This window comes from Solanum verrucosum, unplaced genomic scaffold (assembly GCF_900185275.1).
Source record: "Solanum verrucosum unplaced genomic scaffold, falcon-dt-bn FXZP01000006.1, whole genome shotgun sequence".
Classification (NCBI taxonomy): Eukaryota; Viridiplantae; Streptophyta; class Magnoliopsida; order Solanales; family Solanaceae; genus Solanum; species Solanum verrucosum.
Window position 1 is genome coordinate 509060 of NW_026019841.1, and position 26750 is coordinate 535809.

General features: G+C 28.9%; 1 protein-coding gene across 1 annotated transcript; it reads right to left on the reverse strand.

Annotated features, from left to right (window-relative positions):
* Positions 1 to 19675: 19675 nt before the first annotated feature.
* On the reverse strand, positions 19676 to 26273 carry LOC125816174 (MLO-like protein 6). The gene is made up of 15 exons (XM_049495767.1): positions 26151 to 26273; positions 26008 to 26065; positions 25670 to 25914; positions 25211 to 25327; positions 24911 to 24971; positions 24667 to 24755; positions 22897 to 22971; positions 22644 to 22738; positions 22497 to 22546; positions 21893 to 21933; positions 21160 to 21333; positions 21022 to 21057; positions 20770 to 20837; positions 20451 to 20511; positions 19676 to 20343 (listed from the first exon to the last, which is right to left on the reverse strand). Exons 1-15 carry the CDS (start codon positions 26271 to 26273, stop codon positions 19867 to 19869), a joined length of 1770 nt encoding a protein of 589 aa, XP_049351724.1. The 3' UTR covers positions 19676 to 19866.
* Positions 26274 to 26750: the final 477 nt, after the last annotated feature.

The window sequence follows — 26750 nt, forward strand, 5'->3', positions numbered from 1 at the left end:
ATTGGCAAAATAGGACTTTCTTTTATGTATTTGGCATTCAATAGTTACTTTTCTTTTTCTTAAAAAACATATTTTTGTTTCCCATATTTATCTCTAAACACGTTTGATTGCTCCTTTTTTTTCTTGAAAAGGTAAAATTTATTGTTTTATTATTCCTTTTTTATCTCTTCTTTTTATTTGTCAACCATTTTAAAATAGAATTCTTCTCTTTTTTGTCTCCTTTATTTTCTTTCTAGCACTACTAAAAAAACAGTGAATACTGACCTAAAAATTTCCGACCTCAAATGGAGGTCGGTATTTACAAGTAGTCGGTTTTTATGCAAAATAAAGCGAAAAAACCAAATTCCGACCTCCGGAGGTCGGAATTTTTCCCGGAAAAAATGAATTACAATAAAAATACCGACCTCATGAGGTCGGTATTTTTTATATTTAATTGAGAAAATAATACCGACATCAAGAGGTCGGTTTTTATTGTAATTCATTAAAAATTTTATAATTCCGACTTCCGAATGTCGGTAGTATGTAATTAAAATACCGACCTCATGAGGTCGGTATTTTTATTTCATCTAATTGCTATTAATTAAAGCGACATCCGGAGGTCGGTATTTTTATTTCATCTTATTACTATTAATTAAAGCGACATCCGGAGGTCGGTATTTTTTTTTTCATCTAATTACTTTTAAAAACGGCATCCTGAGGTCGGTTTGCGAAAAGAGGGAAAACCAAATTCCGACCTCTGGAGGTCGGAAATTTTCTCGGAAAAAATGAATTACAATAAAAACCGACCTCTTGATGTCGGTATTAAAAAAATAAATAAATAACAATATTTTATTTTTTCTCAATAGGTTTTGTGTAAAATAAAAAACAAAAAAAATTATAATACCGACTTCCGTATGTCGGTAAAATTAAATAGTAAAAATAAATTAATATAAATTACCGACCTCATGAGGTCAGTATTTTTTATATTTAATTGAGAAAATAATACCGACATCAAGAGGTCGGTTTTTATTGTAATTCATTAAAAATTCCGACCTCCTGAGGTCGGAATTTTTTCTCAATTAAATATTTCATAATACCGACTTCCGAATGTCGGTAAAAATTAAATAGTATGTAATTAAAGCGACATCCGGAGGTCGATTTGCGATTTGCGGGTAAACCAAATTCCGACCTCAAGAAGTCAGAATTTTTCCCAGAAAATGAATTATAATAAAAACCGACCTCTTGATGTCGGTATTATTTTCTATTTTGATTTAATTTTATATAAATCATTTTCCGGAGGACAATTTTGTGTTCTTAAAATTTAATGTGATACATATTAATCCATCGGGGTTACTAAGAGGATAGAGAACTAACCATTTACTAAGAATAAATCAAAGAGTGAACATGTTAACGAATAGCATATCATAATAATATGAACATCATATCATATATACACACATAATAACATACATAATAACATAGTACATACATTTAGGGATGGGAAATAAAGGAATCAAGTTAATGAACCCTTTAAAAATAAATTCAGAAGAATATGCTGGTAGAGAATGGAATTTAGAAAATTTCTGCAAAAAAAAAGTATTACGACCAAACGACCACCTCACATACACTAATATTAAAGGAGAGACATCAATTAGATTCACTGATTATAAATATACAGATCAAAAAGAAATAGAGGAAGATTTAGAAGATAATGAATCAACCATTAATATGGAAGGTATGAATATCCAAAATATAAATGAAGAAGACTACGAAGTAGACTTATCAATAGCACAAGCTAAAGAATTACATAAAGAAAATAAAACAACTTTGTTTAAGTGTAAAGGTTGTAAAATGGGAAAAATAGATATCTCTATAGTAGAAACACATTTTAAAGAATGCAAATTCAGAATAGATAATTATGGGTATAGACAAAAAGAAAACACCCAAGAAGAAAGCGATGATGAGACAACACGCAGTCTAAAAGAATTCATAGAAACCGCTTCTTCTAGTTCAAGTCCATTTCAAAAGACAACCCCCATAACACCAGTAGAATATACTATAGGAAACTTACCACGTCATCGGGTATATAGGCAAGACCCGGCAACAGAACCAGAAATGGTTAGACCAATAGGAATAAGAATGCCAATAGAAGCCCCTATCAAGCTTCAAGATGGAGGAGATAGAGGTAAGATACTAAACATAGCAGCTCATGATCCTCAATTGTGGAACTCAGTAATAGATGTATGGAAAGGAATAGTAGTAGCAGATTACATACATCATTATAGTGAGACAGATGCAGAAACTATGTATAGATACATGGAAACCTTTTTAGGAGAATCAATCAAAGGAATGTGGGAAGCATACAAGGTAACCTACCCTCAAGAATTCCAAGAACTAGTAAATATGGGACCAAATCCATATAATTTCACTAATAAAATACACAGCCTAATAACAGGAGAAGACCCTAATAGTGGATTGGTAGTATTACAAAAGAATGTATTAATAAAACTAGAACAACTTAGCATTACAAATTGGAGCCATATCAAAAACTTTTTAAAGGATTATTTTTATTTATGCGCTATAAGCGGCAATGCGTTTGATCAAAGCTTAGGAAAAAAGCTTTTTAATAAACTCCCTGGAGCATTAGGAAGAGAAATAGAAGAAAGATGGAGCAAAAGAGAAGGAGTTATGCAAAATCCAAATGTTAATTGGTCTATCGGACATAAAATACAGCATGTTATGGAAATATTACAAGAAAAATGTACAAATATACAAATACAAAAACAATTAAAGCAAAATGAGACTGGTTTTTGTAAGAATATATATACAACACAAAGCTATGATCAAGGTACACCAAATAAGAAATATAGAAGAAAATATCAAAATAACCAAGACTACAGACCAAGGAAAAAATATTATCTACGAAAATCTACGGCAAAAAAGCCTTACCTAAATAAAGATAGACATGTAAGAAAACATAATAATAATAATAGAATCTATAAAAATAGACTATCTTGTTTTACATGCGGAAGTGAAGAACATCTTGCTAACACTTGTCTAGGAAGAAATAATAGTAGAACGAAAAACTCCCAACTCATAGAAGATTTCCAAGAAATCCTGATAAATGTAGATGAATACATGTCAGATAATGAAAGTATATATTCAGTAATAAGTATAGATGCTTTAGAAGGAAGACAACACGACTCATCTGATTCAGAAGAAGAAACTTTAATAAATGAGATAGGATTAGAAAAATTGGACATCAAGGATTTTACATTTGTCAATCTACATTGTGATCACCAATTTTTAAAAGGGAAAGGTCTAGATAGCCAAAAATGTTTTAATTGTACAGGATATCCCAGTAAAGACAGAAGAGCTAAATGTACGAATTGCTATATAGAAGGATGCCTCATGTGCATCAATAAAATATTTAACATTAAAGTTATAGACCAGACCATAAGCATAAAAGAAAAAACATTAATGTCCCTAGAAAAAAGGATTGATAGTTTAGAAGACAGAATGAATAAATTAGAAAAGGGAAAAGAAAAAGTAGAAGAAGAAGTAGAAGAAAAGGAAGAAATTGAGCTCTTAAATGAAAAAGAGGAATACAAATCGTTTGAAGGATTAATTTGTAATGAAGACAAAAAGATCAATACTATCAAAATATTAACGAGAATAAGAATTCAAAACTATGAAATAGAAACTTTAGCTCTAGTAGACTCGGGGTGTATAAAGAGTATAATAAATAGAAATATCCTGCCTATAGAAATAATAAAGGAATTTTCCGAACCACAAAGCGCCATGCAAATGGACGGATCTTCAAATTTATACAAACATTATGTTAGTAATGCTCAAATAAGTTTTTTAAACACATGTGCAGATTTCTATAAACCTACTTATAAACTAGAAAAAATATGGGTTAGAGATTTAAATATTAGGATAGACTTTGTTTTAGGCTTAGATTTCTTATTACATAATAACGGAAGTTGTCTTCTCACTAGAGATGGAGTAATATTTTCTAAAAATATGACTCAAACCTCCATAACAACAGAACCAGTTCCTACAAAATCAAGGTATGTTAAGAATACTGATAATACAAATACATTAAAATGTAATAAAGGGAAAGAATGTAATTGTACTAAATTACATGTTAGTACAGAAGAGGAAGACATTAAAAAAATTGAATTATTAGAATTAAGTTTATCTGATATACAAATAGAGAAAAACTATAATTTAATAGAAATAAATACTGAACTTTATAATTTTAAGAAAGGATTACAACATATAGGAGTTATAAAAAACCAGAAAGACCTAGACGAAGTAATTTCTATCTTAGATAAACTAGAAATAATTGGAGAAAGACCCCTGAAGCACTGGGAAGCCAATCATATAACCTGCAGACTTGATATTATTAACCCAGAATATACGGTTAAAACTGCTTCAATAGAATCCACGAATGAAGACCTGAGGGAATTTGAAGATCAAATAAAAGAATTATTAAATCTAGGGGTAATAAGAAGGTCAACTTCAAAACATAGGTCAGCCGCATTTATGGTAAGAAATCACAATGAAATACTAAGAGGAAAAGCTAGGATGGTAATAAACTATAAAAGACTTAATGACAATACTAGAATGGATGGATATAAATTGCCAGACAAATCAGAACTAATAAATCGAATACAAGGAAGAAAATTTTTTAGTAAGTTCGACTGTAAGTCCGGATATTGGCAAGTCAAAATGCATGAAGATAGCATAGAATGGACAGCCTTTACCTGCCCAGAAGGACATTTCGAATGGTTGGTAATGCCCTTCGGTTTAAAAACAGCCCCTCCAATTTTTCAAAGAAAGATGGATAATATATTTAGAGACTATAAAAACTTTATTTTAGTTTATGTAGACGATATTTTAGTTTTTAGTAATAATACAAATGAACATCTAGGACATTTACAAATGGTTTTTAAACTATTCGTAGAGAATGGAATTATAATTAGCAAAAAGAAAATGGAATTATGTAAGACTCTTATAAAATTCCTAGGGGTAGAAATTGGAAATGGAAAGATAAAACTACAACCCCATATAGCAAAAAAGGTCCTAGATATGCCTGATAAATTAGACAATACTAAAGACTTGCAAAAATTTCTAGGAATACTAAATTATGCACGAAGTTTCATCAAAGATCTAGGGAAAGTAGCAGGACCCCTATACTCTAAAACAGGAAGTCATGGACAAAAGACATTTAATGTAGAAGACATAAAACTAGTACAAAAACTTAAACAAATGGTTAAAGATATACCAGATTTAGCCCTCCCACTAGAAACAGATTACCCAATAGTAGAAACAGACGGAAGTCTCGAAGGGTGGGGAGCAGTTTTGAAAACAAAAAACAATAAATATGGAGATAAAAAAGACGAAAAAATTTGCGCTTATCACAGCGGAAAATACAAAGAAAAGGGAAATATGAGTAGCATAGATGCAGAAATTTTAGCAGTTATATACGGATTAAATAGTTTTAAGTTATACATTATTAATAAACAAGAAATTTTGGTAAGAACGGATTGCGAGGCTATTGTAAAATTTCACCAAAAAATAGAAGGAAAAAATAGTAGTAAAAGAAGATGGTTAAATTTTTTAGACGCTACATCGATATACAATATATCTTTAGAGCATATAAAGGGAAAAGATAATTCTTTAGCAGATCAACTAAGCAGACTTATGAAAACTAACTGTTTGTTTTCAGCATGAGTACAGATAAAGACGGAGCATCTAGTTCAAATTCAAGTGGGCAAAAAGACAAAGACTTGTTGCAGACTCTCTTAGGAAATACTTTATTTCAACCACAAACGAGACAAAATACAACGAGCATGGAAAGAATATATTTTGGAAAACAAAATTTAATTTTCTATCCTCCATCCAATCTAAGTTTCAGGGTGAAGCCAGAAACGAAGATAGATAGACCTCAAAGATGCTTAATAGACAACCTATGGATAGCATACAACAAGATTCCTCGAGACAACAGTTATTTCGTGTCCGTAGTAAATTCATTAAGCCATTATTTTACAGACAAAAATGAAGACAAAAAATTCAGATTTTATGTAGTAATCCAAGGAAAATTACAGGGCGTGTTCCAGACATGGATAGAAGTAGTAGATTCAATTAAAGACTTTCCTACCCCACTCTTTAAGGGATTCAATGATTTGAATGAAGCGCTAGACTATGCTAGAGGAACTCTCGGGCCTAATTATTTCATCAGTCCAGCTTTGAGACAAATTTCAAGACCGTCTTTGCAATACAATATTCAGAAAGACACAAACAGAATCATTTTCTGCGATCATTGTTCCTCAATGACGGAAGGATTCAAAAGGCTAAATCAGACGATCGAAAGACTAGAAACAGAAAAAGGGAAAATGACACAACATATCCACTCATTACAAGAGAGGATAAGATTTTTACTTGGAAATACCGATCAAAATAAGAGTTCTCCATCTCCCCACAAAATGGATAAGACGGGTGTACATTCCCCAACGAATGTAGAAAAAGCTATTGTACCAGCTAGAGGTACAGCTAGTCCCGTTCAAACGGTAGCGGGTAAAGACTCATCAAATCCGTTGATGGTTGACACTTTACCAAAAAGTGTAAGAATTCTGCCGGCAAGTTTCAATACAATGGCAGAGACAAGTAAAAAGACAAAAGGATTCCTCCAAAAAAGAAAAAAAAATAAAAAGATAGAAAAAATAATAAAAAGTTCCCTTTACAAATTTCTCACAGAAAAGACTAAAGAAGTACAAGAAAAAATCATACGAAAAAATCCAAAGCCAGATCCAGCAAATTCTGACCACGAGAGTAGCAGTGACGAAAATAATTTATCAGACCAGTTTAATCAACATTATGATCCAAATGACGACAATGATTCAGGGATGAGTTTTGATTCTGTAACACTACACAACCTGGATACCTAGAGAAATACGTAGCAACAACATCAACACAAGAAGACAAACAAATAGGTAAGCAGTGACATCACAAGCCTTCATCAACTACAAGACTCCACTACAAGACTCCACTACAAGTCCATTATGATAAAGAAACTCCACTACATGTCCACTACTCCACTATCACAAGAAGACAAAAGAAGGACACCACTCCACTATCACAAGAAGACAAAGAAGGACACCCAATTTCAACAAAGGTTTCACAAAGCCATGTGACGATGGGGCCCAAAGAGCACCCGGCAGGTGAAGAAAGTTTTTAGAAATTGAAATCCGAATTTCAAATCCGGATGGACTTCTATAAATAGAACCATATTACAAGAAAAGAGACAGAGCGAAGTGCAGAGCAGAGAGCAAAAGCTTAAATATTGCTAAGTAATAGTTTACATATTCCCCTTCCCTTTCAAAATAAAAAGTGAGTAAGTGTTTGTTGTGTTTGTACAAAGAGTGTGAGTGTATTTTCCTACAAGTACCTGCAAGGTCACTTCGGGGACTCCCGAAAGGGAAACCTCATTCCGACCATTATCATGTAAGTAGTTATCTGTTTTCTAGATCCTAGTAATCTTCTCCCTAAATGTATGTACTATGTTATTATGTATGTTATTATGTGTGTATATATGATATGATGTTCATATTATTATGATATGCTATTCGTTAACATGTTCACTCTTTGATTTATTCTTAGTAAATGGTTAGTTCTCTATCCTCTTAGTAACCCCGATGGATTAACCTGTAAATACCTAAGGATGTTGAAAGTCCGCCATGGTCAAGAAACCAAAAGGACTGTGAATCCCAGGGTGTGGTTAAAGAAGCAGGTGCTAAGAAAATGGGTAAAGAAAAGATATGAAAGGAGTAAGGTAAAGAGATGAACAGTAAAAAAAAAAAAAAAAAAAAAGAGTAATTTTGGGAGAAATTACATGGATTCAGCAACAAAAAACTACTAATACTAGATAACGGAACAGGAAGAGGGAGTACTGAGTAGGATTTTACAACAAATTTTACAACCGCAGCTTACATCATCTTGACAGAAGCTATCCTCTTTTGTTTAAATCTAAATTCTTACTCTTATTTATTTACATCTTATTTTTAATTTAAACGTATATTATATTGGTAGACGGAGCATGTGTATATATATACATATATAGATGTATATATGTATATATATATATATAGAGGTATATATATACATATTCTATATATATATAAAATTTAACTACACATCAACAGAAGTTTAATTTAATAAATTTATATATATATATGTATATATATATATACATATATATATACATATATAGATGCATATATGTATATATATATATAGATAGATGTATATATATACATATTCTATATATATATATATATATAAAATTTAACTACACATCAACAGAAGTTTAATTTAATAAATATATATATAGATAGATGTATATATATACATATTCTATATATATATATATATATATATAAAATTTAACTACACATCAACAGAAGTTTAGTTTAATAAATATATATATAGATAGATGTATATATATATATATATATGTATATATATGTATATGTATACATCTATATAAATATAACAATATTTTATTTTTTCTCAATAGGTTTTGTGTAAAATAAAAAACAAAAAAAATTATAATACCGACTTCCGTATATCGGTAAAATTAAATAGTAAAAATAAATTAATATAAAATACCGACCTCATGAGGTCGGTATTTTTTATAATTAATTGAGAAAATAATAACGACATCAAGAGATCGATTTTTATTGTAATTCATTAAAAATTCCGACCTCCTGAGGTCGGAATTTTTTCTCAATTAAATATTTCATAATACCGACTTCCGAATGTCGGTAAAAATTAAATAGTATGTAATTAAAATACCGACCTCATGAGGTCGGTATTTTTATTTTGACTATTAATTAAAGCGACATCCGGAGGTCGGTATTTTTATTTCATCTAATTACTTTTAAAAGCGACATTCAGAGGTCGGTTTGCGATTTGTGGGTAAAGCAAATTCCGACCTCAAGAAGTCGGAATTTTTCCCAGAAAATGAATTACAATAAAAACCGACCTCTTGATGTCGGTATTATTTTCTATTTTGATTTAATTTTATTTAAATCGTTTTCCGGAGGTCCATTTTGTGTTCTTAAAATTTAATGTGATATATATATATATATATATATATATATGTTTAATTAATAAAATCAACCTCAAGAGGTGAGTTTATATTAAAATAATTATGTATATATATGTGTGTGTGTATATATATATATATATAATTTAACTACACATCAACAGAATTTTAATTTAATAAATTTACACACACACACACACACACACACATATATATATATATATATATAATGTATATATACATAGATGTATATATATGTATGTATACATATACATATATTATATGTTGATGTGTAGTTAAATTATATATGTTTAATTAATAAAATCAACCTCAAGAGGTGAGTTTATATTAAAATAATTATATATATATATATATATATATATATATATATATATAATTTAACTACACATCAACAGAAGTTTAATTTAATAAATTTACATATATATATGTATGTATATATATATATATATATATATATATATATATATATATATAGATAGATGTATATATATTACATATTCTATATATATATAGATGTATACATATACATATATATGTATATATATGTATATGTATACATCTATTTATATATAACAATATTTTATTTTTTCTCAATAGGTTTTGTGTAAAATAAAAAACAAAAAAAATTATAATACCGACTTCCGTATGTCAGTAAAATTAAATAGTAAAAATAAATTAATATAAAATACCGACCTCATGAGGTCGGTATTTTTTTATATTTAATTGAGAAAATAATAACGACATCAAGAGATCGGTTTTTATTGTAATTCATTAAAAATTCCGACCTCCTGAGATCGGAAATTTTTCTCAATTAAATATTTCATAATACCGACTTCCGAATGTCGGTAAAAATTAAATAGTATGTAATTAAAATACCGACCTCATGAGGTCGGTATTTTTATTTCGACTATTAATTAAAGCGACATCCGGAGGTCAGTATTTTTATTTCATCTAATTACTTTTAAAAGCGACATCCGGAGGTCGGTTTGCGATTTGCGGGTAAACCAAAATCCGACCTCAAGAAGTCGGAATTTTTCCCAGAAAATGAATTACAATAAAAACCGACCTCTTGATGTCGGTATTATTTTCTATTTTGATTTAATTTTATTTAAATCATTTTCTGGAGGACCATTTTGTGTTCTTAAAATTTAATGTGATATATATAAATGTTTAATTAATAAAATCAACCTCAAGAGGTGAGTTTATATTAAAATAATTATGTATATATATGTGTGTGTGTGTGTGTGTGTATATATATATATAATTTAACTACACATCAACATAATTTTAATTTAATAAATTTACATATATATATATATATATATATATATATATTTATATATATATATATGTATATATACATAGATGTATATATATGTATGTATACATATACATAAATTATATGTTGATGTGTAGTTAAATTATATATGTTTAATTAATAAAATCAACCTCAAGAGGTGAGTTTATATTAAAATAATTATATATATATATATATATATATATATATATATATATATATATATATATATATATAATTTAACTACACATCAACAGAAGTTTAATTTAATAAATTTACATATATATAATATATATATATATATATATATATAGATGTATATATGTGTATATATATATATATATATAGATAGATGTATATATATACATATTCTATATATATAGAGAGAGATGTATACATATACATATATATGTATATATACGTATATGTATACATCTATATATATATAACAATATTTTATTTTTTCTCCATAGGTTTTGTGTAAAATAAAAAACAAAAAAAACTATAATACCGACTTCCGTATGTCGGTAAAATTAAATAGTAAAAATATATTAATATAAAATACCGACCTCATGAGGTCGGTATTTTTATATTTAATTGAGAAAATAATAACGACATCAAGAGATTGGTTTTTATTGTAATTCATTAAAAATTCCGACCTCCTGAGGTCGGAATTTTTTCTCAATTAAATATTTCATAATACCGACTTCCGAATGTCGGTAAAAATTAAATAGTATGTAATTACAAAACCGACCTCATGAGGTCGCTATTTTTATTTCGACTATTAATTAAAGCGACATCCGGAGGTCGGTTTGCGATTTGCGGGTAAACCAAATTCCGACCTCAAGAAGTCGGAATTTTTCCCAGAAAATGAATTACAATAAAAATCGACCTCTTGATGTCGGTATTATTTTCTATTTTGATTTAATTTTATTTAAATCGTTTTCCGGAGGACCATTTTGTGTTCTTAAAATTTAATGTGATACATATATACATATATATACATATATATTTAAATTTATTAAATTAATCTTCTGTTGATATGTAGTTAGTAAGTGAATGATTTAAGGTTTTTGATTGTTAGTTTGAATTAGGTATTATTTGATTGTTAGTTTGTGTTTGTAGATTGTGAATTGAAAATTTTAATGTTAGGGTTAGTTTGAATTAGGGTATCTTAGGATTTGTTTGAAATTCGGTATTTCTTAATAATTAGTTTGATTTTGGAATTGTAAGATTAGATTGAATTAGGGTATTTAAGGAGTTGTTTGAACTTGGGTATTATTTGAGTTAGTTTGAATTATTATTGAGATTTTAGGACTAATAGTTTGAATTTGGGATTAGGAATAGCTAGCTAATTTGAATTTAGGATTTTAGTACTAGTTAGATTTTGGGATTTTAGGGCTAGTTTGAATTTGTGATTTTAAGATTAGTTTGAATTTTGAATTTAGGACTAGTTTGAATTATTATTGAGATTTTAGGAATACTAATAGTTTGAATTTGGGATTTTAGCACTATAGTTTGATTTTTGAATTCTAGGAGTACTTTCAATTTGTGATTTTAAGACTAATTTGAATTTGGAATTTAGGACTAATAGTTTGAATTATATTTGATATTTTAGGACTAATTTAATAGTTTGAAGTTGGGACACTAGCTAGCTAGTTTGAATTTAGAATTTTTGGGATTTGAATTACAACTTAATTAGAACTTATAATTAATTATAACTTGAATTTACTATAAATTGAACTTAATTAGGAATATGAACTTGAAATTATAACTTGAACTTGGAACTAATTAGCTTGAATATATAACTAATTAAGTTTAGAAATTATATATGAACTTGAATTGAAACTTGAACTTATTAAAACTTGAGAATATATATATATATATATATATACTAATATTCTTGGATATGAAGTTTATATTTAACTAATTTAAGAACTTTTCGTGCTAGGCAACTGAGGAAGCTCAACATGTAAAAAAGTTGATACAGGACTATTTTGCTTCTTTCATCAAAGTTGGAGATAAGGTTGGTGCTTCTAAATTTCTCAAGTTCAAGTACAATTGTTTTGAATAATGTGTTTGTGTCCATCTAGTATTAATACTTGGCTTTAATGATAGTAATTATAATTGATTGTTTGTTAGTATATTATTGTTTTTGTTTGTTGGTTGTGTTATTCAATTGTTAATTTGATTTGATTATTGTTAGTTAGGTATAGATAATTGAAGATTTTTATTTTAAGGTTTTTTTAAAAAGAAATTAGGCATTTTTAAATTGGGCATTGTTAGTTAGTGAAGAATTAGCATTTTTATATTTTAGAACTAGTTTAAACTTGAGAATATGTAATTTGAGGTTAAATTGAGATTTTTTTGGATTTGATTTTAGGACTAGTTAGTAAAGTGTTAATTTGAAGTTAGAAATTAGTAATTGAAGTGTTATGAGTAGAAGATGAATGTTTGAATGTCATGAACTTAATTAGAATTTGAAGTTGAACTTAGAACTTGAACATGAATTTAGAACTTGAACTTAGAACTTAGAACTTGAACTTGAACTTGAACTTGAACTTAGACTTTGAAGTTAAACTTAGAATTTGAACTTAGAACTTGAACTTGAACTTGAACTTAGAACTTGATCTTGAACTTGAACTTAGAACTTAGAACTTGAACTTGAACTTAGAACTTAGAACTTGAAATTAGAACTTGAACATGAATTTAGAACTTGAACTTGAACTTGAACTTAGAACTTAGAACTTGAACTTGAACTTAGAACTTGAACTTGAACTTGAACTTAGAACTTGATCTTGAACTTGAACTTGAACTAGAACTTAGAACTTAGAACTTAGAACTTGAACTTGAACTTAGAACTTGAACTTGAAATTAGAACTTGAACTTGAAATTAGAACTTGAACTTGAACTTAGAACTTGAACTTGAACTTGAACTTAGAATTTGAAGTTAAACTTAGAATTTGAACTTAGAACTTGAACTTGAACTTAGAACTTGATCTTGAACTTGAACTTAGAACTTAGAACTAGAACTTGAACTTGAACTTAGAACTTAGAACTTGAACTTGAACTTAGAACTTAGAACTTGAAATTAGAACTTGAACATGAATTTAGAACTTGAACTTGAACTTGAACTTAGAACTTAGAACTTGAACTTGAACTTAGAACTTGAACTTGAACTTAGAACTTGATCTTGAACTTGAACTTGAACTAGAACTTAGAACTTAGAACTTAGAACTTGAACTTGAACTTAGAACTTGAACTTGAAATTAGAACTTGAACTTGAAATTAGAACTTGAACTTGAACTTAGAACTTGAACTTGAACTTAGAATTTGAAGTTAAACTTAGAATTTGAACTTAGAACTTGAACTTGAACTTAGAACTTGATCTTGAACTTGAACTTAGAACTTAGAACTAGAACTTGAACTTGAACTTAGAACTTGAACTTGAACTTGAAATTAGAACTTGAACATGAAGTTAGAACTTGAACATGAACTTAGAACTTGAACTTGAACTTAGAGCTTGAACTTGAACTTAGAGCTTGAACTTGAACTTGAACTTAGAATTTGAACTTGAACTTAGAACTTGAACTTGAACTTAGAACTTGAACTTAGAACTTGAACTTGAACTTGAAATTAGAACTTGAACATGAATTTAGAACTTGAACTTGAAATTAGAACTTGAACTTGAACTTGAACTTGAACTTGAAATTAGAACTTGAACATGAATTTAGAACTTGAACTTGAATTTAGAACTTGATCTTGAACTTGAACTTGAACTAGAACTTAGAACTTAGAACTTGAACTTGAACTTAGAACTTGAACTTGAAATTAGAACTTGAACATGAAGTTAGAACTTGAACATGAACTTAGAACTTCAACTTCAACTTAGAACTTCAACTTCAACTTCAACTTAGAACTTGAACTTGAACTTAGAGCTTGAACTAGAACTTGAAATTAGAATTTGAACTTGAACTTAGAACTTGAACTTGAAATTAGAACTTGAACTTGAACTTGAACTTAGAACATGAACTTAAAATTTGAAGTTGAACTTAGACTTGAACTTGAAATTAGAACTTGAACTTGGAACTAATTAGCTTGAATATATAACTAATTAATTTTAGAAATTAGATATGAACTTGAATTGAAAACTTGAACTTATTAAAACTTGAATATATATATATAACTAATATTCTTGGATTTGAAGTTTATATATAACTAATTTTAGAACTTTTCGTGCTAGGCAACTGAGGAAGCTCAACATCTAAAAAAGTTGATATAAGACTATATTGCTTCTTTCATCAAAGTAGGAGATAAGGTTGGTGCTTCTAAATTTCTAAAGTTCAAGTACAATTGTTTTCAATAATGTGTTTGTGTCCATGTAGTATTGATACTTAGCTTTAAATTTAGAAATAATATATTTGGTAAGCATAAGTACCAACACTAGTTGATCCTATTGATGACAAAATTGATTTTCTTGCAAGATCGATTTGTGTCCATCTAGTGTTGACACTTAGCTTTAAATTTAGAAATAATAAATTTGTTAAGCATAAATATCAACACTAGTTGATCCTATTGATGACAAAATTGATTTTCTTGCAAGATCGATTTGTGTCCATCTAGTGTTGCTATTAAGCTTTAATTTAGGAATAATGTGTTTGTTAAGCATAAGTACCAACACTAGTTGATCCTATTGATGACAAAATTGATTTTCTTGCAAGATCAATTTGTGTCCATCTAGTGTTGACACTTAGCTTTAAATTTAGAAATAATATATTTGTTAAGCATAAATATCAACACTAGTTGATCCTATTGATGACAAAATTGATTTTCTTGCAAGATCGATTTGTGTCCATCTAGTGTTGCTATTAAGCTTTAATTTAGGAATAATGTGTTTGTTAAGCATAAGTATCAACACTAGTTGATCCTATAGATGACAAAATTGATTTTCTTGGAAGATCGATTTGTGTCCATCTAGTGTTGACACTTAGCTTTAAAAAGTTGTTAAGTTGTTAAAGTTATAAAGTTGTTAAGTTGTTTAAATAAGTTAAATTAAATAATGTGGTTTTGTTGATGGATTTAGTTGTTGGAATTAAGTCAAAACTAATGTAGTTAAAGTTAAAAAGTTGTGAAGTTGTTTAGATAAATTAAAATAAATAATGTGATTTAGTTGGTGGATTTAGTTGTTGTATTAAGTCAAAACTAAACTAGTTAAAGTTGTTATGTTGTTTATATAAGTTAAAATAAATAATGTCGGTTTAGTTAGTGAATTTAGTTGTTGGAATTAAGTCAAAACTAATGTAGTTAAAGTTCAAAAGTTGTAATGTTGTTTAAATAAGTTAAAATAAATAATGTCGGTTTAGTTAGTGAATTTAGTTGTTGGAATTAAGTCAAAACTAATGTAGTTAAAGTTAAAAAGTTAAGTTTGTTTAAATAAGTTAAAATAAATATTGTGGTTTAGTTGGTGGATTTAGTTGTTCGAATTAAGTCAAAACTAAACTAGTTAAAGTTGTTAAGTTGTTTAAATAAGTTAAAATAAATATGTCAAAACTAGTTAGACTTAGAAAGTGGTTAAGTTGTTTAAATAAATTCAAATGTTATTTAGTTGATGGAATTAAAATTATCATTATTGTTTGTGTAGATGAATCCTGATCGTAGTTGGATGTATAATAGAAACAATTCTGGTCGAGCGGGTATGATTCCAGAATTTGCAGAAGGTGTCACTAGATTTATAAATCATGCAATGACACTTGATGATTTTTTAAATTCAAGATTGATTAGGTGTCCGTGTGTTAATTGTGAAAATGTGAGATATCATACAATAGAGACTGTTGCTATGCATCTTATGATGAATGGATTCAAACCAAGGTATACAGTTTGGACTAGCCATGGTGAGGTTGAAAGTGACACTATGTTTAATAACTTTGTTGTCGGTGAAAGTAGTAGATCTACCGAGCATAATTATTTCCAAGGTTCTAGAATGTCAGATATGATTAATGATGCTTTTGGGATGCATTCTGATTTTGAACAAGGAGAAAATGTAGAAGAAGCTCCTAATGAAGAAGCAAACATCTTTTATGAACAATTGCGTGATTGTAGTAGTCCTTTGTTCAACGGGAGTCAACACTCTAACTTACTTTTCTTTTTGAATCAGGAAATATTCTTCCTCCATGTCCGGCTAGCAGTGATGGATCTGATCAGGAGGGTGATGAGAATGATAAGGAGAGTGAGGGTGATGAAGAGTAGTTGTATCTATTTGACATTTTAGACTTCTATATTTTTAGAATTGTTTAATTTGATCGTATTTTAGTTTATTTTGAAGTTGGATGAAGTTTATTTTGAAATAGTTTGTATATGTTGAAAATATTGTGTTGTTTTGGTTGGATGAAGTTTTTTTGGCTTTGGGTTGTTTTGGTATAAATATGCAGGTGGGCAACTAAAAATTGCAGCAATTTGCTGCCTGTTTTGCAGCAAAAAACCGACCTCCGGAGGTCGGAATTTCAACATTACAAAAATAAAAATACCGACCTCCGGAGGTCGGAATTTCAACATAACAAAAATAAAAATACCGACCTCCAAAGGTCGGAATTTCAACATTACAAAAATAAAAATACCGACCTCCGGAGGTCGGAATTTCAACATTACAAAAATAAAAATACCGACCTCCGGAGGTCAGAATTTCAAAAATACAAAAATAAAAATACCGACCTCTGGAGGTCGGAATTTCAACATTACAAAAATAAAAATACCGACCTCCGGAGGTCGGAATTTCAACATTACAAAAATAGAAATACCGACCTCCGGAGGTCGGAATTTCAACATTACAAAAATAAAAATACCGACCTCCGGAGGTCGGAATTTCAACATTACAAAAATAAAAATACCGACCTCCGGAGGTCGGAATTTCAACATTACAAAAATAAAAATACCGACCTCCGGAGGTCGGAATTTCAACATTACAAAAATAAAAATACCGACCTCCGGAGGTCGGAATTTCAACATTACAAAAATAAAAATACCGACTTCCGGAGGTCAGAATTTCAACATTACAAAAATAAAAATACCGACCTCCAGAGGTCGGAATTTAAAAAAATGAATATTCCGACATAAAATAAAAACCGACCTCGAGAGGTCAGTAAATACCGACCTCCAGAGGTCGGTATTGAATAGCGACCAAGCTTTTTCCGACCTAAGCTGGGATGTCGGTTTTAGGTCGCTATTTCAAGGAATACCGACCTCCGGAGGTCGGTATTTATAGGTCGGTATTCACAGTTTTTTTAGTAGTGTAGAATTCTTTTTATACGTATATTTGTTTCTCTCCCAAATTTTCTATTCTTCTCCTTAATTCACTTTGTTTATGAAAATCATATATAACACTATGTTTAATCATGGATACTTCTAATTATCTTCTTTTATATATAAGTTTGTTCTTGTCCAATTAATTGTTGAATTTCATGATTTGTGGAATTGAAGTTAATTCAAAATAAAAAATTGCGAAAATTTAGGTTATTAATCTTTTTTTTTTATTTTCATTCTAAAATATTTTTCATATTTATATTTGTTGCTCTTCTAATTTTTTTCTTATTCTCCTTAATTTACTTTGTTATGCAAATCGGATGTATGTTTATCCATTGGTCCTCCCAAAATCTTCTTTTAATATATAATTATGTAGTGTTTTTTCCCACCTAATTTTGAAATTGCTGAGATTTGTGAAATTAAAAATTTTAAACTTTTTTTGGCAAAAATTTAGGTTATAGTATTTGTAATTTTTGTTTTCAATTTCATGGGTAATAAATGTTCTCATAAGATCCTCATAAAAAATTAGAATGTTGATTTTGATGAATACAAACCAATGTATACCAATAAATGTCAATCTCAATTTGAATAAATGTGTACAAATTTATTAGGTGAATACAGACCAATGAATACATAGATGAATACGAGCCAATGTATACAGTGTAGTTACCGTACACATAACAAAAATCACATGTACAATTTATGAATAAAATTTAATTTGTACATTTATCATATTAATTTCATTATTGTATTCATTATAGATATAACCTATAATTGTTGGTAATATTGTATGTATACATTATAAGTTTTGTATAATTTTTGCATTCTTGTTATTGCAATTTCTAATAAAAAACATTGCCTCTTATATTATTTGATTAATTATTGTCAATTATTTGATAATTAATACACGTTAGTTGAGCACTAATAATATTTTTTTTACCTTAAAAGTAGTCGCGGTCTTTTGATAAGTTAATTAAAGAATTTTAAAAATCCTTCTTTAAAAGTTGATATAACCTTTTTTTAATGGGTTAATTAATAAAAAAAAAATTCATTTCTTAAAAGTAGGCAACCATTTTTTAATAAACTAATTATTATTGGTTGGTAAAAAAATAAATTATAAAATTACAATCAAATATATATTTATGTTGTTGTAAACTGTGTTTAATATTTTTTAAAAAAAATAGAGTGATGATAAAGTTGAGTTTGAGTTAAAAATAATTCCACATCTCCTTAATTAATGCCGGTTAGTTGCACATGGTTAAAAAAAAAACTATAAAAAAAATAGAGTGATGATAAAGTTGAGTCTCTGTCAATTCCTCGTGCACGATCACCTTCTCCTTGACATTAAATTTATATGATTCAACTTCCTAGCATTAATTGAAAATTAAGTGTTTTTAATGTAAACATAACCTCCTTTGTAATGTTGAAGAAGATAGAAGGAAGAAGATAATGTCTAGCTCTAAATTAATTTTCTACAATTATTGACATTTAATAGAAACAATGAGATATAATTATACGTTTGAAATCGTATGCGAGAGGAGAGTAAGAGACCCATATATTGTTGGCATTATGAAAGGAAAGCAAGAGTCATGTTTTATTGGAAACTTGGAATAATTATATAAGGAGACCACGTAGTACTACTTGAGGATTAAAGCACGGTCCACAAGATGTTATTAGGTTATGTTGCCTATCTATTAGTACTATAATTGATCAACTTCTTTAATATTTTGATAACGACAAATATTCTCTTTAAGTTATATAACTTTTATATTTTTGATTTACTATTTTATGATACAAATTTTAACTAAAAAAAGTTAGATATCACGTTCTCAGAAACTAGTGAGGATAAAACAGTGGGGCCGTTGGGGATTAGCATGAAGATTCGGAAAATACATTACAACTCAACCAATTTTAATCCGCTCTAGCATTTTGGCACTCCTGCAATTTTATTATCATCCTGACCACAATTGAAAATGGAAAAATTAAATATCTTTTTCGCATTTAGTAGAATTTTCAGATCAAGTTTTCCATCTCATAATTACAGAGATCCATTGTTGCAATTAGGATCAAATTTACAATCGTCATTTCTCCGAAATCAAGTATAAATTAATAAAAATAAATCTAGAATATAATGTGCCCCTTGTTAATTAAATAATATCTATATATTGGTTGTTCTTTTCTCAAACGAAAAATCTCTTGATCCAGCAATAGTGATCTCATGTTGGTCGTGGCCCTCATGTGGTAGAGGAACCACTTGTGACGAATTAGGCCCGATAGCTTCTTGCGATTCATGGTCCAACTGACCAAGTTGAATTTGGTGCAACGAGCCATCGGCAGCCTCCTGGTAAAATCGGGAGGGTGAAGGTGAGCCCTCGTTGTCCCAATGATCAACATCGTAGTTTGATCTACGAGGTGAGTTTTGTAGACTGCCCATATCACTCCTATAGTGTCCGCGCAATAAATGCACGGGTGACATGCCATGATGAGAAGGTGTCCCTGGTCTACTTGACATTGGTGTCACTGGATTAGAATGCTTGCTTTGATCCTTTACATGTTTCTTTGCTGTGTGGTGCCAATTCTTCAATGCTGTTGCTACTCTTTCATTGAAAATGGTTGATTTCATGTTTGAACCCATCTGTAATACATACACAACATTTGAGCATTGCCGTTTAATTTTATACGCTCATCAAATCATCTAAAAAATAATTATGAGTAATTATACAAGTACAATTTAATTATTACCTGTGTTACAAGGGCATAAAGAGGAAGAGTGACATAACTGCATAGAATCTGAATGAGAACCCTGTTCATAATAACAACGTTACAATATGTTAATGTTACAAATTGTTACATTGCTTGGACTCTTCAAAAATCTCATTAGGTAGATGTAGAATCATTCAAAAATTGTACAACTTTTGGAGGATCGACACGTATACGTCAAAAATTTTGGATAGTCTGAGCAACATATATGATGAATTGAAGGAAGATAAGAAATAAAAAAAAATATAGCCAAACATCAAATAAAAATAAAGAGTATTAATTACAAAGTAACAATTCTTACCCCATAGTTATTCTGATGACAATATCCTCTGTATGGTCATGGTAACAAGATTTCAACCCAAATTCATACTGGTATTTCCCAAAAGAAAAAAATATTAATCAGTGCAAGTCTCGAAATAATTTTTCGATCTCTAGAATTAAAATACAAACATTTTAATCGACACATTTTTATGCTTAAACAAGACCAAAGTTGTTTAACGTTTATTTTACAAAATATTTTGGTTTAAAAAGTTATTGTAAGTGGAGTGCTTACCCAAGTCCAAGCAAAGAAGGCCAACTGAAAAGCATTCTGCATTTATTCAAAAAATAAAAATGATTATATATCTTGTTTACGATCATTTCAATTAAATGAACAACGAAGGAGTTCGTAGCTAATTTCAATTATTATTACCTGAAAGAGGACAAAGTTAATAAGATAAAGAATGAGACGAGGACGGTTGAACCAAAAAAGGTGATCCCCTGGCTGAACCACAGGTACCCCTTTTACTACTTCTCCTCTTTCATGAATCCTTAGCCCCATTTTTGTAATTATCACTTGTAGCTTTGTCCCTACTAACAATATCACCTGCAATGGCGGAGTCAGAAATTTTATTAATATTGTGTTATTGGGGGTTCGAACTCAAAACTCCTTCAACCAAATGGACACCCATTATTACTGCACCAAAGACATAGCTTTTATCAAGAGTGTTCAACTTTAAATTTATATCCTTTAAAGAAAGATAGAATTTGACATATATATACAACGTAATATTTCGACGAAGGATGTCCAATTGGACACCCCAGGGTGGCTGTGGCTATGCCACTGATCACCTGCATCCATACCTTTTTTTTTGTATTTACTGCTAAAAAATAACTATAAATATACTCAAGATTAATACATATATTATTTTTTGTTAATACACTCTATCAACGATCAGTCGGTGAATTGATTATTACTCTAGCTTTCAACTATATGAACCATTTAAGCCTTTTTTTGTTAATGGAATATGATGTGTTTATGGACCCAAGGAAAATGAAATATATATATATAAACTTTGAATTGATATATGATGTGAAAAAATGATAACGAGACATTCACATAATGTCAAATGAAAGAAGTAAACTTGTGAACTACTACAACTTACAATCAAGGGGATGAATGGTAGCCAGAGATAGGAATACCAGCCTGCCCAAAAATTAATAATAAAATCATGTGTTAGTCAAACATTATTGCTAGGAAATGATATACAATGTCACTTAATCAAAGTAAAGGTTTTATTAAATGAGTTTAATTTCTATGACAATATATAAATATCTCAATTTTCTTAAACAACAATTTGATAAATATTATGCAACTTTATGAAATAATATATAGAGACGGAGTTAGAGTTTGAATTTTATAAATTCTAAATTTTGAAATAGCAATGTCAGTGATCGTAACTGAATTTTAAATTATTATTTTATATAGTTAATAAATTTCTTAATAAAAATGCAGAATTTAAATTATCCACCGAACACGTAAATGGACTTCTAACTCCGCGTGATTGTATATATACACTATAACAAAAAGTCTTTATTGACATTAGTAAATGGTCACTGGATCCAATGTCGCAATAGGATTCAAAGACATTTAAAAAAATATTAATTACCTCTAAAGTAACATATTTAACAGTAATTAAACTATTATTATAAATTAATTATCGATAAAGATTATCTTTATAGAAATATTGTGAAGTAGTTTGTATTTACCATGAGTATTGAAGAGTAAGAAGAGCACGGCGAGGAACCATATTGGGGGACTGAAAAAAAATTCAAGAAATAATAAAAATATTAGCATAAAATATAATTATTAATTTATATTTACAAAATTAATGAAAATTGAAATTATTAAATAACCTGATTCCTACGACCACTTTAAAATCTTCTTCAAGTGATCGTTTAATGTACTTCCGGAAATCAAATTTTTGGTGGCTCTGAGGTGCTAAATGCGCCTGACATCATTTAATAGTAAATTAGTAAAATTACAAATTAAAAAAATGTTTAAAAAAATTGATTTTCATAATAATAATAATAATAATAATAATAATAATAAGAACTAAATGCATATGAAGTTTAGTTTTTATTTTTCATGCGTGAAATTAATTATTACCGTAATAAATCCATGCCTAAGTGTTAAGTAATCAACTTTTGGGACAGATCTTACAAATTGCCTAAAGAAACAAACCTGCAAAAATAGGCAACCTAAAATTAGTAGAAAAAAAAAGGAATATTAAGATAATAATTTAGATCGTTACTTAATTACGAATATGTTCAAAAAAAAAATACATAACTATTGTTATTTTGAAGTCAAAAGTCAAACTAAATTGCTTGTTGAAAAAGTCAAATAATTGAAAAGTTAGTTATATTCACCGTTGAACGATTTTGTATTAAAATTGTTGTAACAAAATATTGGATTACTTAGTACACATGCTAAAAAGGGAATTAATGATTGCTATAATAAACAATTCCATTATTGATATCTGTTTTGCAAAATAAAAGCAACCTTCTAGCATGTTGTATGTACATTCTAGAATTAACGTGAACAGTATAATATTATGTATTATTGGAAATAATTATTGGGTCCGGTCTGATGCAGAGGCAGCATATACTTAAGGGTTCATCCGAATCTCCTTTGGCGGAAAATATTATTATTGTTTATACATGGTTAAAATTATTTTTTAGATATATATAATAGATGTCGAACCCCCTTTCACTAGTTCATGTGTTTACTTCTCAAATTTTAAATCCCCTTATTAAAAATCTTGGCTCCGCCACTGACCGTCCGGTTGAGGTGTTAATTTAGTCCCTTAGTCTATATATGGAATAGCTTTTTGTTTTTCTTAATCATAATCAATCGTGTATGATTATGAATATATTAGAAAAAAAAGAGAATTTTCTCACCATAATAAACAACTAGGATTAGCTGTCCAAAAGGGAAAAAAATGATTTGCATCGTCCAAATATATTTAGGTTGTAATTAAAAGCAATTCATTTGTGAAATTTTTTTATAACATATAATACGAGTTATAATTACTAAAAATTCACTTTCACTATAGAGAAAATCATAAATCTCGTAAAATAATATTTGCGTGATCCAAATACTACCTAATGTAATGCATGTGCCTGTGTGAAACTAGTAATGTCCACTAGGATAATAATCATATCAATTAGAATAATCTAAACAATTTCGTTGACCTTTCCTAATTTACGTGAAGGTTCGTTCTTTTTTGTTATTCATTCCACTAATTTGCATTATTAGTATAATTTAATTGATTATAACACGTTTGATGTCTTCATAATACTCACTTCACTTATTATGATAATTTAAGTAATTATTTCTCTTCTACCTTAATTTATATTACTCTGTCATTTTTTTTAAATTCAAATTATATAAATTTTGATCTATATTATAAATATATTTTTGTATTATCTATATATTTAAGAAAAAATACAAATTATATATATATTTTAAATATTTTAATATTAATTTTAAAATATTAAATTAATGTAACACAATTTAGCTTTAAAAATATTTAGATAGATAGACTATCGGGAAGCAAAAGTATATAATAAATTAAAATGATAGGACTATCTTTTAAGATTTATACTATCAGGGGTCGTTTGGTTGGGAACTAGTTATCCCAAGATAAACTATCCTGAGGTTAGTTATCTTGGGATAACTTATCCCATCATGTGTATGAGATAACTTATCTCATCACTATGCTATAAATGGTGGAATAAGTTATCCCAAACAGGTCAATCAAACAAGACATCTAAATTTTATCCCAAGACTATTTATGCTTATCCCTCACACTAAATGAGCCCAAGTTAAAAATAGGAAAAGGAAAAGTTATGGAGCTTTAAATAAGTATGTGCTTACAATCCAAAGTAGGACAGGATTTTTGGTCCAAAAGCTCAAGTGCCTTCTTCCAAATGATGTTTCTCTGGTAAATCGAAACCTCTCAGGATCTGCCACGTATATAACATAATCATCAATTAATTACTTTTTCTAGAATATTTTACTTTTTCAAATATATATACGTAACTGATTATTATTAGACATAAATATCCTCTATATTCAAAATGAAATGTTAAAAAATGATGCAAATTTGAATTTTATTTACCGTGAGAAAATTCGTATTCAGCTGTTTTGGTTTCATTTTCCCATGACTTCCAACTTCTCATCTGAAAATACCCCAAACAAAAAAATATGAAAAAACAAAAACAAAATAGGTATTGTACTTTTATTCTCAATTAGATATTTCGATGTAAGCTATATTTCGCAAAGAGCGACGTATTGTCTTGCCTTACTAATTGACCTTTTTCAGCTGTGACTAAGAATGCTTACAACCTCTCAATTGTTATCAAAAAGAAGACGTCACGTATACGGACTTTCAAAATAGAAAAAAGTGGAAAAAAATTACCTTAGCTCTTCCCAAAGCCAAAGTTGTAATACAATAGAGGACATGAAAAACAGCCAGCACAAAGATGAAAATGTGTAATTGATGAATTCCATCAGCAGACACAAATGGTACTTTTCCCTGCAAAAATATATTTTTTTAAAAATAAGTTAAGAAAAAATCCTACTATTTCTATCATAGAAAATTAATTTATAATTAAGTGTTTAAATAACTATTTTTTCAATCTTGTGATTTTAAATTAAAGTTATGTCAAATATACCAAAATGCCATTTAATTTTATAACCTTAAACATGTCACATGGAAAGTTGAAATTAAAGTGTTACCAAAAAAAAAAAAAAAAAAAGAAACTAGATCATTATTTTAGACCCTTTTATAAAGGAACTTTCGAGGAAAGTCTCATATGTTTCAAAAAAATTGTTCAAAATAGATAACTAGAATTAATTATGAAAATTAAAGTCATGCCTTGGCAGCGCATTTGTCATCTCCACCACCACCAGCCAATATTCGTCGAACGCCACCACCGGCGGCCTCCATAAGAAGTCTCCGACGGTGTTGCTCAGACGACGAATCTTCTGAAATTATATTATCTTCTTCTTCCTTACTACATGGATGCCATGAATTTCCTATTTTTTCTGATACACATATGTTCGAAATTGGACTTTGTCCTACTGTTAACAGCAATGATATGAATCCCAGCAGCATAAGCTCTGTAAACAAATAAAATCTTATTGTTAGTTTGGTAATTTCTTCCGATTACAGGCAGAATCAGTATGGGCTAAAATTTAAGAAACGTGTATAACCTGCTTTGATCTTTTCAAGTGCTTCATACAAGGCACTTTTATTTTTAGACTTCAACCACTGCAATCAATTAAAACAACAAGTGTTAAAGGTTTAATTATGCTATAATTTTTTTTTTTTTATATATGTTATAAAATATTGTTACCTTTCCAATAAGGTGGATAATATGTTCAATGACAATAGATATTGCAACTAACACAAAACAAACAACGGCAACCGCCCACGTCGGCGTTTGCTCCAACGATCTTCCACCACCACCACCCGCCATCTTTCGTCGTCGTCGTCTGATCTAAAAGAAAAAACACTCAAAACTTGTTCCTCAAGATATCTATATCTATAAATATATCAAGGTACGTACAATTACGAGAGTGAAATAATGTAGCTTTGTGCAATAAATGCTTTCTAGGCAATTAATTGCAATCAAAATTAAAATTGGAAGAAATAACAAAGCGAATAGACAATTTTTATAATAGTATTGTTCAAGTGTTCGTGGGACATAATGAGGTGGACGACTTTGACTTAATTGCCGCGTGAGAAAATTACAAACCACGGAGGACTCACGACTCACTTATGCAATTACACAAATTAATTTTCTCTTTTATCTCAAATATTTCGCAAATTCATAAAATATTCATAAAGAGATTAAATTTAAATTATCATAGTTCTAGAAATATGTCACTAATGACCTTCTGATCATGGATAAATCTTTAAAAAGTAGAATTAAGGGAGAAACATAATTGTACTC

Bases quoted from the DNA above. Each gene is read 5' to 3' on its own strand.
- LOC125816174 (XM_049495767.1), bottom strand. From the start codon at position 26,273: ATGGCGGGTGGTGGTGGTGGAAGATCGTTGGAGCAAACGCCGACGTGG. The intron at 26,066-26,150 runs GTAACAATATTT...AATTGATTGCAG, and splicing joins TTATCCACCTTATTGGAAAG to TGGTTGAAGTCTAAAAATAA. The intron at 20,512-20,769 runs GTAAGAATTGTT...TATTATGAACAG, and splicing joins GTCATCAGAATAACTATGGG to GGTTCTCATTCAGATTCTAT.